Source organism: Talpa occidentalis, unplaced genomic scaffold (genome assembly GCF_014898055.3).
Source record: "Talpa occidentalis isolate TD23 unplaced genomic scaffold, MPIMG_talOcc4v2.1 talOcc4.11, whole genome shotgun sequence".
NCBI classification, from domain to species: domain Eukaryota; kingdom Metazoa; phylum Chordata; class Mammalia; order Eulipotyphla; family Talpidae; genus Talpa; species Talpa occidentalis.
Window position 1 is genome coordinate 29,236,966 of NW_023601104.1, and position 18,365 is coordinate 29,255,330.

General features: G+C 36.1%; 1 protein-coding gene and 1 long non-coding RNA gene across 8 annotated transcripts in view; one reads left to right on the forward strand and one right to left on the reverse strand.

The window, feature by feature from the left end:
* The window catches only part of LOC119238714 (uncharacterized), a 59,040-nt gene extending 41,374 nt beyond the window's left edge, over positions 1-17,666 (forward strand). For 2 of the 7 annotated variants that reach the window (XR_008549127.1, XR_008549129.1), the window contains 2 exons: positions 3,799-3,914; positions 11,163-11,368. This is a non-coding gene — a long non-coding RNA (uncharacterized LOC119238714). Of the gene's footprint in view, positions 1-3,798; positions 3,915-11,162; positions 11,369-14,142; positions 14,289-14,410; positions 14,439-17,650 lie in introns of those variants that run through there. The other 5 variants (XR_008549125.1, XR_008549126.1, XR_008549123.1 and 2 more) reach the window with 5 other exon arrangements.
* HERC1 (HECT and RLD domain containing E3 ubiquitin protein ligase family member 1) overlaps positions 1-18,365 on the reverse strand; it is a 186,697-nt gene that overhangs the window by 104,346 nt on the left and 63,986 nt on the right. The window contains 7 exon segments of the mRNA XM_037502665.2: positions 3,809-3,929; positions 4,393-4,705; positions 7,688-7,859; positions 11,204-11,324; positions 11,411-11,525; positions 14,848-15,021; positions 17,727-17,948. Coding sequence (XP_037358562.1) covers positions 3,809-3,929; positions 4,393-4,705; positions 7,688-7,859; positions 11,204-11,324; positions 11,411-11,525; positions 14,848-15,021; positions 17,727-17,948 — 1,238 coding nt within the window.

Genomic DNA, 18,365 nt, shown 5'->3' on the forward strand with positions numbered 1-18,365 from the left:
CCAGTATCACTGATAAACAAAGCAAGCTGAATTCAACAATACATTAAAAGGCTCATAAATTATCACCAAGTGGGATTTATCACAGGTATGTAAGGATAGTTGAAGATATTCAAATGAATCAATGTAATTCACCATATCAGCTAAAAGAAAGATGAAAATCATATGATCATATCAATAGATGCAGAGAAGGCAGTTAATAAAGTTCAGCATCAATTTATGATTAAAAACTCTTAGTAAAATGGGGTTAAAAGGAACATAACTCAACTACCTAAACACCATATATGACAAACCCACAGCTAACATCATATTCAGTAGTGAAACACTGAGATTTATCCTCTAACATGAACTACACACAAGAATATCTAATCTCACAATATTCAGAATTGTAATGGAAGTCCTACCTAAGGCAAGAGAAAGATATACAAGGAACCTAAAAATGAAAAAGAAGCAAAACTATCACTATTAGCAGATGACATAAGTAGAAACCCCTAAAGATGTCACTAAAAAATAATTTGAAACAATAAATCAGTATAGTTAAGTGTCAGACTACAAAATCAGTTGCACCCCTATACACAAACAACAAACTAGAAGAGAATGAATCAAGAAAATAATCCCATTTACAATAGCATCAAAAAGCATTAAAAACATAAGAATAAATCTATCAAATGAATTGAAAAGAATGTTCAATAAAAACTATATTATTCATGAATTGGAACAGATATTGTTCATGAATTGGAACAGTTAGTAATATTATAATGGCCACCTTACCCAAGGCAATATATCAACTCAGTGCAATGAAATTCTTCAAAGAAATAGAGCAAACATTACTGAAATTTACATGGAACCAGAAAAGACCATGAATAGCCAAAACAATCTTGATTAAAAAAAGAAGAACGGAAGTATCATACTCCAGACAGGAAACTATACTACAAGGTTAGAGTAATCAAAGCAGAATGGTATTGGAATAAAAATAGACACACTGACTAATGGAATAGAATTGAGAGCCCGGAAATAAAGTCTCATTAATCTGGACAGCTAATTTATGACAAATGAGTCAAGAATATAAAATGGAGAAAGGAAAATCTCTTGGGGAAATAAAATAGCCACAAGCATCCCACCATACACAAAAATTAACTCCAAATGGATTAAAGACTTGGGTATAAGACCTGAAACTATAAAACACAAGAAAAAACACAGGCAAAACACTCCAGGACATTGGCTTCAGGGATATCTCTGTAGACTTGACTCCAATGGCAAGGGAAACAAAAGCAAAAATGAACAAATGGGACCACATCAACTTAAAAAGCCTCTGTGTAATGAGTAAAACTTGTTAAAACAAAAAGGCACCCTTCTGAACTGGGAAAAATATCTACACATTATATATCCAACAAAAGGCTAACATCCAAGATCATGAAACTCAACCAAAAGAAAACAAAGAACTCAATCAAAACATTGACAGAAGACCTAAATAGACACTTTTCCAAAGAAGACATAGTCAGAATGAAGACTGTTTGAGCTACTATGGTAAACAGTTGGAGGTCCTCAAAAATATTAAAAATGGATATACCATATGATCCAGTAATTACTTTCCTTAATACTTATGCAAAGAAAGAAACAAAACACAAATGTGAAGGGATATATGCACTATTTACAATAACCAAGTTATAGAGTCACTGAGTGTTCTGAGTAGTAAGGTAGCATGTTCAGTAGATGTTCTTGCTGTGTTTTCAAGAACTTTAATGTTGGCAACAATGCCTAGGAAAGGGCACTGGAAGTTGTGGACACCAGTTTCAAACTGCAGTCCTAAGCAAAGGTAACATGGGCCTGAATTAAAGTGCAGAAAGGATGAAATGGGAACAGAAATTTTACCAAATTATATTAGCAGTAATCCACTAATTCAAAAAGCATTTAGGAACTTCACACTATGTATAAGGCATTATAGGTGCTTGGGATATAGCAGTGAATGAAATGGTAACAATTCTTGCTCTTAAGAAGTTTATATTTTAATGCAGGCCAACAAAAACTAATAAATAAGTAAACTACGTCAGGTACTGTTGGGAAAAGAAAGGCAAGGCAAAGCTGACAAGGATTAAATATATGCGGGAGGGCAAACTGCAATTTTAAATAGAGTGATCAGGGTAGGTCTCAATGAAAGAGCAATATGAGAACGCAGATGAAGTAGACAGTTAACCATGCATTCAACATTATTCCAGTTAAAAGAAACAGTAAAAACCCCAAGGGGAAGTTGGTATATTCACAGGAAAGCCAAGAGGCCAATAAGGCAGAAGAGTCCTCAAGGAGAACAGTAGAAGACAAGATCAGAAAGGTAGTGGGGTCAGGTCATGTAGAGTTTTTTAGGCCCTTATAAGGCCTTACTTTCACTCTGAGAAGAAGTGAAGTCATTGGAGGTTTTGAATAAAGTTATAAGATATATTTTAAAATTATCACAGGGTTGGGAGACTACATAATAAAACTTATCAGATTTGGAAACCAATGGCCATAAAAGAATCTCAGTACACAACATACTGAGAATATGAACCAGGAACACAGAAATATCTAATAGGAATGAAGAATAAAAGGAGGACTAACAAACAAAAATATCATGACACGATGAAACTTGCAAGAAAACACTTCTCAATTTTCCTTAGATGAGGAACCCTTTGAGTTTAGAAGTTTCTTTTAATCAATAGCTTTTTGTTTCTGTAGCACTTTATAAGGTTTAAAAATATTTCCAGATCCATTATTTCCCACAATACAGGAGTTTCAAAGCTAAAAATGAAGCTTACAGATTACTCAGCTTAAAAAAAATCCCAGGCCTCTGTTTGAGTCATCACGAAACATGACCAAAGTCTTGCAGCTCTTCAATAGTAGATTCAGGGCCAAAAGCCAAATCTTAACACATTGCCTATATGCACAATGAGCACTAGGATCTTCAAATCATGCAATGGGACACTCAGACCCATGAAGGTCAAGTAGCACATTAGATTCACACATAAGGCAAAAGAACAGCCAAAATGAAAATCCAGCTATCAACACCTAATCCAAAACTAGAAGCAATTTTTAGACAGCTTCATTCTATAATTTGTTTTACCTGTCACATTATAGCACACCTTGCGTCCTACTTATAAAACAAGTCAGCATTTCATTTGTTTGATTTTCTACCTTAAATGTCTGCAGTCTAAGTCTTGATGCTTTTTCATACTGAGAGCTACTTATTTACAAACAGACTTACATTTATGGAAGACGGACACAAGACAGGAGATAGTACAGTCAGTTTGGAGGCTTCTGTACTCCTGGCAAAAGAGAAGTCTAAAGCAGAGCAGTGGCAGAAGAGAGAGAAAATACCAGAAATATCAAAAAATTTTCTAGACTCGACTAATTGGATTATAGGGATGAGGGAGTTGCAGGGATCAGAAAATAAGAAAAAGCAGAGTCAAGAATGAACTCAGGTTTCTAGAACCAGACTGGGTAGTTAATAGTACCACCTACTAAGATACACAATATGAAAGAAGCCGGCTTGGGAGAAAGATTGTTTGTGAATAGGTTAACATTGAGGTAATCTGACATGGTCGGGTACAATGTCCATCAAAGAGTCAGATGTATGAAACTGGTATTTAGGAAGAAGTCAGAGCTAGAGACTGAGAATCAGTGATATATACAGTAAATACAATTATCTCATTTTCCTTAAAAGTCCTTTTTTTAAAGTTTTTATATGTCTGAAACAAATGTATATTATTTACTCTAACCAAAGCCTTATATATCTGTAGCTTGAAAACAATAACCCTTCTTTACATCTAGGTATACCTACCAGTGTGTAACCCTCTTCATCTGATTCAGGCTGAGACAAATCAGATTCACTCCTCGATTTGATCAGTCTATAATTTGGACTTGCGTGGACTAGCCGGCTCTCTGCAGTAAGACTTTCGCTCCTGTCTCATATGCACAAAGAAAAGTTTTTTGATTTGGGACTGTTAGTGAACAAAATTGAATGGAACTAGCAACATAGAGATAATATATATATACACACACACAATGAAGAGTAATTATGCTGTTGCTGGGGAATACTGACTCTTGTGTAAGCACAAAGTCCTTCTCAACTACAGCAAAATAATTTACAAGCCACTAAATTACATAGATGCAAATAATTTTATAATTCTCAATTACTGTTGTTCATATGTATGAAAAAACTGTGCTTTATCACCTAATCAAAAATTTATATTCTAAGTCAAATATTATTATTAAATTCTACATTATTTTAAATTCACTCTAGTCAATTTGTATTTCTTCTTCTAGGTCTTTAATTTCAGAAAAATAATTTTGAGAATAAACCATTTTATCACATTAAGTTACATAGGGAGGAAAGTAATATTTTAAGTTCCTAGTCAGTCGCACCTGGTCATAAGTCCACCCCCTTCAGAGGTACTTGTTGATGGTTGTTGCAACTGTCCTTCTTCCCTTCGCTTCTGAAGCTCGTCTATCACAGGACTTACTCCTAATATTAACAGGGCACACCGATGGATCACGGAGTTGCAGGCAGCAGTGTACACATCCTGACCCTCAGGAAGGTCTGTGCTGACCCTTCGCTCTTGCTGGGACTGAGGAGGTGGATCATCAGCTCGAGTCCCAGACCCTGCCCCACTGTTCATTCTATCTCGATCTCGGCTACGAGCTACTTCACGGGCTGAGAGGAAACACTGAAAGATTTCTGTAACATGCAACACAAAAACAAGGTCTTAACACATGGGGAGAGAAGAGCAAAGAAAATAACAATAAAAATAGTCAAAAAGTTTGGACCAAAAACTTACTGAAAGGGGCAAAAACTATTTTTTAAACATTAAATACAACATAGTAGCTAAGGTAAAATTACATGAAAATATATGTACATTAAATATAAAATAGTAACTAAGGTAAAATTATATGATAATATATGTAAAATATTAAACTTTTCAATAAAATTGTAATAGGAAATATCATCACCTTTACAGAATTTAGATTTGGTTTCTTTTATTTCTACTATAATGAGTATGCTTAGTGGTTATCAAGTGTTGTCTCAGACATATCAAGAATAGCATTATCAAGAATATCTGGGTTTTTGCTAGAAATACAAATTATCAAGCCCAGTCCAGGCCTTTTGAATCAGAAACTGCAGGCATGGGGGGTAGCAATCTGTTTTAACAGGCCTTCCAGCTGATTTTGAAGTCCACTAAAGTTCGAAATGGAATGGGTTAGGTAAAATAATTGCCTATTTCAGAAATGTCCATGACCTTGGTATGAAAAAGGTCATGTTACAAAAGAAAGAGACAATATTGAAGTTGCATTCGTTATAATAAAAAGTTCCCTTTCCCCTTCCAAAGTCAATATAATTCCTAACACCTACACTTTGCTGTTTTTTAGATCCATTAAATTTAAGCACAACTACTAAAGTCTATGCTGAAACAGAATCTGGTTATAACATATAGATAAGGTTGCCTCCAGCATCAAATGGCATCACCAGGAATGTCCACATGATGTTAGGCTTTTCCAATTCACAAGTGTAAAAGTCAGTTGATTTATCTACTACAATGGTAGATACTGTATGATTGGAAAATAATTTATTGCTCAAATTAAGAGTGAAGATGGTCTTCTCAATTAAAAAAAAAAAAAAAAAAAAAAAAACCACCCAGGCAGAATAGTTGGTAATATGGAAGTACAAACTTTCAAAATGAATATTTGTGTCTTATAAAATTATGATGATATTTCATTATGCTATTGAAATATCCATAGTTCTATTAAAAAAAATCAAAGCCGCAATCTGAGCATCCAGAATTGGAAATCAGTTAAGGTGATTAAAACAACAGTCACATAAGTTCTGGACAGACCTGATTCTAAGTCCAGCTGCTACTAACTGTGGTACACATAATCTTTCCTCATCTCTTCGGTCTGTCCATCATTAGAATGGGGTAATACTAGAATCCATTTCCTAAGACTGGTGTAAGGATTATAAGATCTGCCCCCACTGTTCACTCTATCTGGATCTCAGCTATGACCTACTTCCTAGGCTGAGAGAAAACACTGAAAGATTTCTGTAACATTCTGGACACTCTAACTGACCCAGTGGTCAAAAATGGTACCTAGTTCATGGGTCCTCCCCTGGTGGCACAAAGGCTTAAGTCTCAGCACTATGAAGCTATCATGCAGCCACTGCAGCACAAGTTCAATCCCCAGCCAGGGAGCTAACACCCACATGACGCAGCAGAACTCTCCTATCTCACTCGCTGCTCCCCATAGCAGTGTATTTCGGTCAATCTGCCTGTTCTGTTCCCCACTCTGTCTCTGGTGAATCCTCTCTCCAAATCCTCACCTCTGGCCTACACCCCAGCTCTTGTATGCATAAATAAATAAAATAAATATTTTTTTAAAAATGGTACCTAATTCAAAAATTACTATTTCCTGGGTGACTATCATTTGTTATTGTGTTTTCCACTTTGGCATTTGCTCTCAGGACTTTCTAAACTAAATCTGAAGTTTATGCACAGAAGTTCTATCAGCCTATGTTTTTAAAATACATTTAGGGGCCTCCCCTGGTGGCGCAGCGGTTGAGCGCTGGGCTGCGAAGCCACCCGCAGCCTCTGCAGCGCTGGTTCGATCCCCGGGCGCCGGCGAGGGTCCCACATGGTGCGACAGACCTCTCCTGCCGCATCCGCTGCTCCCCTCAACAGTGTATTTCGTCAGTCTGCCTAGTCTGCCTGTTCTGTTCCCTGCTCTGGCTCTGGTACATTCTCTCACCCTCCTGCGCTTCTGACTATACCCAATGCTTGTATAAATAAATTAAAAAAAAATAAAATAAAACGTATTTATTCTTCTTCATGATCTCCAAGCCACTTTCTCCATTAGGACCTTTTTTCTTTTGTTTTTATGAGTTTTGGTGCTGTTTTGCGTCACTTCAAAATCATTTTTAGAAGTACGCAGAACACAAATAAAGTGATAAAGTGACAGATTTATTGGTAAATACAGACAATCCCAATACTAAATGCATAACTGGCCATGTTTGAGGATACAAAGTAAAATACACACTCTATTTGAAATAGACAAATCACTCCAAAGACACTAACAAATGTTTTAAAAAGCTTTGTACCTTCTCTATAAACAACTAAAAGATCACCTCTGAAAACTATCTGTAGCCTTGGAATATAAAAGTATGGAAAGTTTTATTCATCCAGCCAATATTATTCTTAGTATACTTGTTTCTCCATTGAAAACAGCAGTGAAGTCAGTGGGTGAAATTTATAACTTCAAAAGTTTTACATATGGTAAATAATTGGGCTCTCCTAATATGCACAAAAGGGGCTCTCTTCCTCAATACACAGGTCAGCCAGGCCAATAGTATCCCCCAGAGGACACTCTTTGAATGACCTGATCTAGTGACTCAAGGTGTCATTTCATAAACAACAATCAGCAGAACAGTTACTATTTCCAAAATCTTGCTTCTTCCGGAGCTTTTCAGTTAAAAATATGAAATCCAATAGCTAAAAAATGAACTAGGAGAGTTGTAGAGCTGAAAAGCTAGCTAATGTAATTCATATCACCTGTAGAAAATCAGATCCTTTTAGAAAAATGATCGACTTTTTGCCTATCTCTTCTCCAGTAAGTTCTCTCATCAAATAGAATGGCACTGTGTCTATCAGCAAAGGAAAATGGGTGTACTCACTGCCAGCTGTCATCACTTCATGTTCCCGCTCTTCCTCCTCATCCTCTGGTTCTGGATGCCCCTCTTCCCGGTCTCGCTCAGCCTGTTCTTCCATTTCAGCTTCTTCATCAATGGTCCGGGTAAATGAGTGTTCCTGAGGATCAACATCTGCAGAGTCTTGATTTTCTGAAATCTTAAAGAAAATATCAGAGCTACACTTAATACATTTTTCAAAAAGTTTGTAAAACTTCATTAAAACCTTAACTATGTTTATCATAGAAAATACTGCTAATATCAATAACACATGAATTTCACTTCAAAACCCCAAATACTGGATAAATCTAAAAAGATTAGAAAGAATGTGTGCACACAAAATATATTCAGAAACACCTATATGCTCTCTCTTCCATAAATTTATTAAAATGTCATGCTATAATTTGATGTATATATTTACATATATAGCGATAGAAAAAATTCCTACAAAGCAGCTATAAATTCCTACAAAGCTGTTACTTAAGACGAGTTGAGTACATTGATCACAATGATCTACAAAGAGCTCATACCACATGACTCAACAAAAACAAAGTAAACAATCCAGTCAAAAAATGGGCAGAAGAGCTGAACAGCTACTTCTCCAAAGAGAAAATGCAAATGGCCAGCAGGTATATGAAAATATGTTCAGCATCATTTATAATCAGGGAAATGCAAATCAAAACCACAGTGAGATACCACCTTACACCAGTGAGAATGGCACATATTAGAAAAACCAGCAACAACAAGTGTTGGAGAAAAAGGAACTCTCCTACACTGCTAGTGGGAATGCAAACTGGTGCAACCACTATGGAAAGCTGTGTGGAGGTTCCTCAAACTACTAAAAATGGAGCTTCCATATAACCCAGCAATTCCACTCCTAGGACTCTACCCAAAGGACACAAAAACATTAATTCAAAAGGATCTCTACAGGGCCTCCCTGGTGACGCAGCAGGTTGAGCGCAGCACAATGAAGCTGTCCATAACCTCTGCAGCGTGGGTTTGATTCCGGGCCCACCAGGATGATTCCCACATGGCGCAGCAGGCCTCTCCTGTTGTGCCCACTGTTCCCCTCAGCAGTTTATTTCGGTCCATCTGCCTGTTCTGCTCCCTACTCTGTCTCTGGTGAATTCTCTCACCCTCCCACGCCTCTGGCCTGTACCCCAGTGCTTGTATAAATAAATAAATCTTTAAAAAAAGAATTATAAAAAAAAATGATCCCTACACCTGTATGTTTATTGCAGCACTATTTACAATAGGTAAGATATGGAAACAACCCAAATGCCCAAACGTATATGACTGGATGTGGTATATATGCATAGTGAAATAATTTTAAGCAATTTAAAAAGATATGTCATTCATAGCAACTTGGATGGAGCTGGAAGGGATTATGCTCAGTGAAATAAGTCAGAAGGAAAAAGAAAAATTTAAGATGGTTTCACTTATAGAAGGAATATAGGGGAAACAAATAAGGAGTCAGGAAAAAAAAATAAATAAAAAACCAAAATTACAGACAACTATAAATCAGAGACATTCTGTAGGGGAGGGGGAAGAAAAGTGATCAAAACAGGGGAGGGGAGCTTCCCTAATGGCACAAGGGATCGGGACCCAACCTATAAGCTATTTGCAGCCACTGCAACATGAGCTGGATCCCAGCCGGCCAGGGAGCAACCCATACGGCAGACCTCTCCTTTCTTGCCCACTGCTCCTTTATCAGGGTGTTTTAGTCGATCTGCCTGTTCTGTTCCCCACTCTGTCTCTGGTAAATCCTCTCACCCCCGACACCTCTGGCCTGTGCCCCAGTTCTTGTATGCATGAATAAATAAATCTTAAAAAAAAAAAAAAAAAAACAACAGGGGAGGGAAGAGCACAAGGGACTATGGTGATGGTGAATTGGTGGTGGGAGTTTTACAGGGACTATGCCTGAGAGGAGAAAGCAAATATTATACAAAAATGAACAGTGATGTAAAATATATGTAAATAAATTTTTTTTAAAAATGAGTATGACATAAAGCACAAAAGAACATGAATTTTTATTCCATTCAGTCTCTCAAGCTGTGTATATTATTATTCTATAAATGTTTAATACTTCTAAGTTTAAAACAATATTTTGAAACTTTTTTGGGGTAAGAACATTAAAGTTCTCAGTAAATTTCAAATATAAAAACAGTATTATTTTTATTTTTTTTATTTTGCTTGCCACTGAAGAAACAAAAAATTAAAAATCTGGCAGGGACAATGTAAATTTTATTGTGGTTATGCTACCTGGCAGTTATTTACAAGAAAGAGTCTTTATAACTGGTGCTAAGACAGTCTGGAATACTTATAATAGTATATCATTTCCCCCACAAATTTCAGTATAAAATACAAATGAAAATGTCTAATAATATCCTCAGATGTATAATATAGGTTATTTTGTATACATGACCAGTAACTAAATTTTTCTTATTGCAGAGCTGGGGCTAACGTAGCAGTGCACTAAACTCACATAAGTCATTTATCCCCATAATTCTGAGTTTCAAATTTGAACATCAATAAAATGGGAAATTAATACATTTCATGAACTTTCAAGGTCACTAACTAGTCAGCTCCATGAGTATTAAATCAATACATGACAAAATACTACTATAATACAATTGTAGAGACAGATTGATTTTCAAAATCTAAGATTTATATAATAGAGTACAAAGCATGTAATTTGTGAGGTTTCAAAGTAAACATTTCAAAAGTTGATTTGTTATCCAGACTTGTACTTCAAGTTATAGGATCATGCTATACCAAGAATTTCAGAAATCATCTCAGTTTTGTCAACAAAATCACTTCCGAGCCATCTTAACAAAAGACTTCAATCTTGGCTTCCAGTAGAGAACAATTCTAATCATTACCAGTCTTTGCTCCTTATAATCAGCTAACAACCATTCTCCATTCAATTGTTACCCTTTGGGCCCACCTGTGCCCTCTGGAAAAACATGGAACATATTTATTTCTTTTCATACACAGAAGCTATTTTAAATGTTTTTAAGGTAGCTTAAGACTCCCATGCCCTGCCCTGTCCTTTTTTCCCCCTACATCTCCTGGCTGAACAATTTTCAGCTTTATAGTTCCTATACAAAATGGCTTTTGGACTCTTTACCAAACTGAGGTAGTTTATTAATATCACTCATAAATTATGGCACTCCACATTAAGTAGAATAATTCATATGTAGCCTGACTAACAAAATAATGGGATAATATTTCATGATTTGGATAATTCTATTTGTTGTGACTATATATAGAGCCTAGGAATACATAAACTTTCTTAGCAGCCATATCATACTTGATAAGCATAAAGTTAAATAAATCCAGAATCTTTTACTAGTCTACTTTTTTCTAATAGAAAAAGAATTACTCAATATTTCGAACATCTGCAATAATCAAGGCACATTGCTTTTTCTCACATAAATCAATATGGTGTTCTCTCTCACAGATTGCAGAAAAACACAGAAATTAATTGACTTTCAACTTTACCCATCTGTCTCGTGATGATGACCTGGTTTGAATAAGTTCAAGGTTCTTGCAAGCAAGTAAACGACTTCGAACTTTGTACACACAACGGTACACTTCTGACAAGCTTTTACCAGGTTGATATCTAAATAAAGAACCAAAATAGAAAAGTTATAATTTCTAACATCATGAGAGCAAATATTTGTCTGAGGATAGTTTTAAGATACTTGCCGGCTTTCTCCACATGCTTGACTAAGTAAATTCGTGTGTTTCAGAAGAGCTGCAAGAACAAATCTAGACACAGTGTCCAAGAGTGATTCATTACTCAAAGTTGCACTGTCCCAATCTGGAAATAAAAGTGAAGCACTGACATTTAAAAAGGCTCAGAAAACAGTTCAGAGATAATTTTAATAGCTTTGGTAATCTAACATCTGAATTTTATTCTTTTCCTAAACTGTTATTTAACAAATGCACCTACTAGATCCCATATGTTAATCTGTGTATACGACAGCAAACAGAACTAAGTCTCTGATCTCACAGAATTTATATTCTAGTGGGGGGAGGAGCGAGGCAATAAATAAAAATATTAATGTGATAGATAAGTACTATGGAGAAAAATTAAGTAGGGAAGAACAGAGGCAATGTATAGTGTGGGATTACTACCTTATATAGGACAGTTATACTTAAGCAGAGATTTAAATGGAGGAAGCGAAGGGCCTCTCTGGTGGCACAGCGGGTTGAGCGTGACGCTGTGAAGCTGTCTGCAGCCTCTGTAGCGTGGGTTCAATTCCTGGCTGGCCAGGGAGAAACCCACATTGTGTGGCAGACCTCTCCTGCCTTGCCCACTGCTCCCCTCAGCAGTGTCTTCGGTCCACCTGACTGTTTTGCTCCCCGCTCTATCTCTGGTGAATTCTCTAATCCTCCCACACCTTCGACCTGTACCCTAGCTCTTGTATAAGTAAATTAAAAATCTTTAAAAAAAAAAAAAATGGAGGCGGTGAAGAAGTCAAAGAGAAATAGTGTCCCCTCAGAAAGAACTATGGCAAAGGCCCTGAGGTGGGTTCAAGGAGATCAGAGTGGCCGCAATAAAGTAAGAGACATTAGAAAACAGGCTGGGGACTAGCTCACATAGGACCTTGCAGATCACTGTAAGTCCTGTAGGTTTTACTCTGAGGAAAATGGAAAGCACCATCAAAACCTTTTGAACAGAGATAGGACATGACCTAACTTGTGTTTTGAAAGGTTCACCCTCATTACTGAGGGGAGAATTATGGCAGTAATTTGGGTGGAAATGATGATGACTCAGTCTAAGATAGTAGAAGTTAAAGTAATGAGAAGTGGTTAGATTCTGTATACTATTTTGAATGTAGAGTTGAAAGAATTTGGTGAGGGATCAAATGTGAAAATGAGAGATGTCAAGGCTGACTACAAATGTATTTAGAATGTAGCTGGCATCAGAGAGGAAGGCCATAGGAAGAACACTTCACGGGTAGGGAGATGGAACAGGGAGTCTAGTTTTGAATACTGTCTATCAGACAACCTAGTGGAGATGTTGAGTGTGTTGATAGCTGGAATTTGAAGTCATGAAAGTAGATATTGTGTATTTCAGTGGGTAAGAAATTAAACAACTGGACAAAGATGAGAACAACTGAAAACCCAAATCACAGCATTAAATAAACAGCAATCAGATGTTTTCTCTAAACCCCTGTACTATACTTTAAAACATATAGTACATTCAGTAAATTCCAAATGGATGTGGGAGGTTTACTGTTTACTTCACTCCAAGAATGTTCACTAGACTCTGTTAATTTGAGATTTACCATGTTACTTAAAAATAAAGTCAAACAAACAAGAAACCTTGGAAAAATATTAAGCCCCAAGTTAATTTTATTTAGTCTTAATACCGTCTTAAAATACCTATCTCAAACTTTACATCAGAGGACTATGAGTGCTTTGGGAAGGAGGAAGGGCTGCGGTGATTACATCTGGAGGCAGGGGGATATCCTATACTGTCAAAACACTAGCAAGGATGTAAAACAAGGGAACTTCAATAACAATAAAATAATAAGTAAATTACATCTCGGTTTTCCAGTTTTTTAATATGCTTAGGTGAAAAATACAGACAGCTATTTTATGTGTGAAAAAAACTATAAACATGCCAGATCTTAAAGAACATCTTACAGCCCACAGAGACTCCTAGAATGACAGTTTATATACCATACAAAATTTTCTCACATGCCACTTGAGAGATCATCTGTACCAACGAATTGCTTGCTCGAAATCAAACTTGCAGTTAGAATCAAACTGACTTAAAGTCAAACAAGACCCCATTTCAAGGAATCTAATGTTCAATTTTAAAAGTAAATCAATACCTTTTCCTGTATTTCTACAGGGATTATCCCCCTACACCTTTTTTTTTTTTAATGTAATGGGTTCTTTTTAAAACACCTTTAATAAAGTGACAGTCATTTCATACCAAGCACTACAGAATGTCTTCACTATCTAGGCTATAGTGAAGATAAATAATTCAGAAAATGTAGTAATATAATGAGTTTTTATTCATCTTATGTTTTGTGTACTTTTTATTTTTAGGTATAGCTGCAATTGACCACAGGTTTATATCTACTTTTTAAAAGTTCTCCTTGCAATGGAATAAGTGATAATATGGTATAAAAAGGAAACCTAACTGCACATTCAAAGAAAATGATTCAAATATGAGAATATCAGAAAATAAAATTTAGAGAGTAAACATTTTCCTCCTCCATTACCATACTTTTGCACATCTGGGTGACTCAACACAACAGAATAAATAATAAACAAACTGGATGAGATTAAACTTTCAAAGGTTTCCTTCTCACTGGTATTTTAAAGATCTGAATAATATGTACTTCATGTCTTTTTCAGTATACAAAATAAAATACAACATAAGGTGAAAATGTATTTACTTTGAACATTTTTAACAGAGAAGGAAGACAATCTAAAGAAATGGCAGAAAACTAAAGAAAAGAGAATAAAGTAGAGAAACACAACAATGTGATTCTGAACAGTCCAGGTCACTGCTGTAAGTGAAAACTTGGGAGCTAAAAAGAAATCAGGTATATCCTTTGAAAACTTGTACATAACATTAATAATAATCAAATAATAATAGAAAACGAAAATATCACTATATAATTGCATAGTACTTTACTAATGTACTTAGCATACCTTATCTCAAATTGGTTTTTTCATCAGCACTCTGAAGTGGGCAAATATTTTACAGAGGAGGAAATGGACCAAGTCTAGACCACAGACTTCTACATACACATTCTTTCAATTCTTACATAAAGGACTTGCAAAGAGAAGACAACTCATTAAACAGACTCTTACACTAAATCTGTTTACATTGCACGGAATACACCAGTAAAATGTTTGCCTCTGAATTTATCTTTTACATAAATTTCAATTTCCCTACAGTGGGTCTGCTTCAAATGAGATACATGTATCTATTTTTTAAAAATAAATATTTTCCACAAAGAAAAAAACCAAATTTTTATTAATGTTGTTTGTAGAATATCTGCTTCTATAAAAAAGTAAAAAAGTGATTCCTATGATTTTCTATTAATATATATTACATAAATGTTTGTTTGTAATATCCACATATTTATTCCTCTTTTATCTCTTCATCTTACCTTTACTAACAGCATAATCCTGCATGCTGATCCAAAGACTTTGTGCAGGTTCTTTGGAACAACCCAACGCCAAGTCTACATAGACAGCAATTTCAGGCCGCAATTTGTAATCAAAAGGCTTCTGTTCTTCATTTCCTGAAAGAGCTACTTCTAATAGGCAACTCATACATTTATCTAAAAAGAAAATTATTCAAGCTATCAATTTTAAGCCTTGTAAATTTTGGCTACAATAAAATCTTATATTTAATTAATACACATAAAATGATTTACTTCAAGTCATTTTAATTACATGCTATAAAGGTCAAGTTCTTTAATATTTCTCAATTCCATCCTCTCCAGAAGGATATGTGACTAAATGTGACACTCCAATGTGGAGCTCTGGCATTCTGGTAGGCAGCAACCAGGTATGCTAAATGTCTTACACAAAATATTTTTCTATTCAAAATGTAATGCAAACATACATTTGAAAAGGGTGAACCTATACCTCTGAGTTGTAAATCAATACCTCAATAAAAAATACAAAAAAAAAGTAAAAAAGTAATGGTAGCCTTGTTGAGAAACATGGGACCACTGGAAAAGAGACAAGAATTTTTTTCCCAGGCTTAAGGGAAAACCACCAGTTAAGTACAATTCAAGAGGGATCAAATATACCATTAACAATTTTTCAATTGATATTTACATTTATACAAGTGGTTCCAAACTTTTCAATGCAACCTTGGGCATTCAGAATTCATTTTCTATTAAAAAACCAAACAAAACAATTCTCTAAATCATTGTCAGGTTCTTGAGCTAATACCAAAAGTCAATTTAGGGCCCCCCCGGGTGGTATAAGGGGTTATGCACTGCACTATGAAGCAATCCACAGTCTCTGCAGCACGAGTTCAATCCCCGGCCAGCCAGAGAGAAACCCACATGGCGAGGCAGACCTCTCCTGTCTCGCCCCTGCTGCTCCCCTCAGCAGTGTGTTTCAGTCTGCCTGTTCTGTTCCCCACTCTGTCTCTGGTGAACCTTCTCACCCTCCGCATCTCTGGTCTGTACCCCAGCTCTTATATGCATAAATAAATCTTTAACAAAAAAAAAGTCAATTTAACCCAAAGTACAATTGGATTATTATAGATTTACAATTTTACAAGGGATAATACTCTTTTCCTAATATATGCAATTATTTAAACATAAAATGACATTTTAATAGTTTCATAAGTGAAATTGAACAAAAACATTAAAATTGAAATTGATTTTATTCATACTAAAGGCTAGTTAACTGAGTAAAAAGAATGTAACAGAAATATGAGGAAGGTATTAATATATATACTTTGGCTCTCTGAGGACATTTGAGACTATCACAGAGCTAAACATATAGCACTGGAGTCATCTTTATGATATTAAATATTTCTTGAAAAATCATGATTTTACCTTTTTTGATACAAACTATACACAAGTACCAGTCTAGCATTCATCACCCATGGTCAGACTCATAAATGAAATGATGAATAAATACTCCAATTTGGAAAATGAAGATTTAAAATCTTCAGTAGGTCTTCTCACTCCACTCTTCAACGCTCCAACCCTAAAAGCAGAATCTTCCTCTGATTTTTGTCTTGGTTTCTTTTTTTTTTTTTTAATGATTTATTTATTTATGCATACAAGAGCTGGGGTGTAGGCCAGAGGTGCAGGAGGGGGTGAGAGGATTCACCAGAGACAGAGTAAGGAGCAGAACGGGCAGATCTACTGAAATACACTGCTGAGGGGGAGCAGCAGGAGAGTCAGAAGAGGTCTGCTGCGCCATGCAGGTCACCTCCCTGGCTGGGTATGGAACTCGTACAAGGGAGGCCCCTATCTTCCCTCTTGATGGAGACTCTCTTATACTGAGATAGCTCTCAAACGTCCCTTCTTGGACATTCAGTCTCTTTCTCTTATCAGAGAAATAATGCATTTTAGATCTAATAACCAGGTAGACTATCTAATCTAGTTTTTCATTCATCAAAATTAGAAGCTCAGGGTGGCAGGGGCCTCTCTGGTGGCACAAGGGGTTAAGTCTCAGCACTATGAAACTAGCCCCAGCCAGGAAGGTGATCCACATGGTGCAGCAGACCTGTCCTGACTCGCCTGCTGCTCCCCTCAGCAGTGTATTTCAGTCAATCTGCCTTTTCTGCTCCCCGCTCTGTCTCTAGTGGGTTTTCTCACCTCCCCACACCTCTGGCCTACACCCCAGTTCTTGTATCCATGAAATAAATCTTAAAAAAAAACCAGAGGCTCAGAGAGACCAACAGACCAATACTAAACAAAACAGCCACATCACCTGCTCACAAGTGGAGACACACTCATGTTCAGATAGTCTGAGAGCTAACCTACCAGAAGGTTAACTAGACAAATGGTAGATGAGACAGGAAAGGGAAACCCCCAGGAGTAAATAGGTAGGAAAAAATGAGGAATCATACAAAATAACATCAGTATGAAAACAGAACAAGCTGGGAGAAGGAACCACCATTCATGTCAGAGAAGTGTTTGAAAATTGTGTACTGGTAAATCATTGTACATAATCTTATACAGCTTTACAGACGCTGAAGCAGTTCTATGCCCCAAAACTTCCACACCCTAGAAGACAGGTAATTGTTTCTCATCTTTATAAATTAGACAACTTGACCAAAATGAATGATAAACAATGACAAAATGGAATTATTTACCTAACAGTGCTCTTTTCACTATACAATGTTGCAAGTTTAAACTGTTTTTCTCTAAGTTATAGTCTAAAATCTCCTGTACAACTAATGTTAGATTTGCTTTCTATCAATTCTCTCTTCAGCAAAACAGAGTAAGAGGACTCTCCAAGGGAGAAACAAACACTAGCATGTATTTTAAATGCAGAGAAGGAACATTACCTAACTGAGGGATGTCCATTTCTACACCATCACTGAAGAGTGGTGTTTTCATCCAATATGCAGTGTCCTGTTCCTCTGGAGACACAGGGGAGCCCTGAAGCATGCCACCAAGACAACGCCCAATAAGGAGAGCAATTGTTCTTTCCAGATCCACAAGCCATACCCAGGACTGGGCTGGCTGAGGTAAAGGCAGTCCAGCAGGATCAACTAGTTCAGGCCCTCCTAGAGACAAAATCATTAATAATCATATCTTTATCTAGTATGTTAAGATTCTCAAGCTTTCTCATTTCTATGGCACTGCAAAAAGATACTGAAGCAAGATAATTTTACAATTAAAACACAAATTATAACATTTTATGTATTTTGTCTACTGGGCTAATTTAAAATTTCAAATAAGTTATGCTATCAATTAACAATTTCCTCTGTAACATTATTAATTTTAAGATAAACATTCAAACAGTGCCTGACAAAATTATCCCAAGGGATTCTATTCCTACTTTTCATTACGCAGATCAAATTTTACCGTAAGTATTTAAAGCAGCTGATCCCTGCAAAATCAACACAAGAGCTTATCTAGTAAAATGACAGTACTGTCTGATGCCTTAATTCAGAACTGTCTTGTACTAAGATCCAGATCCA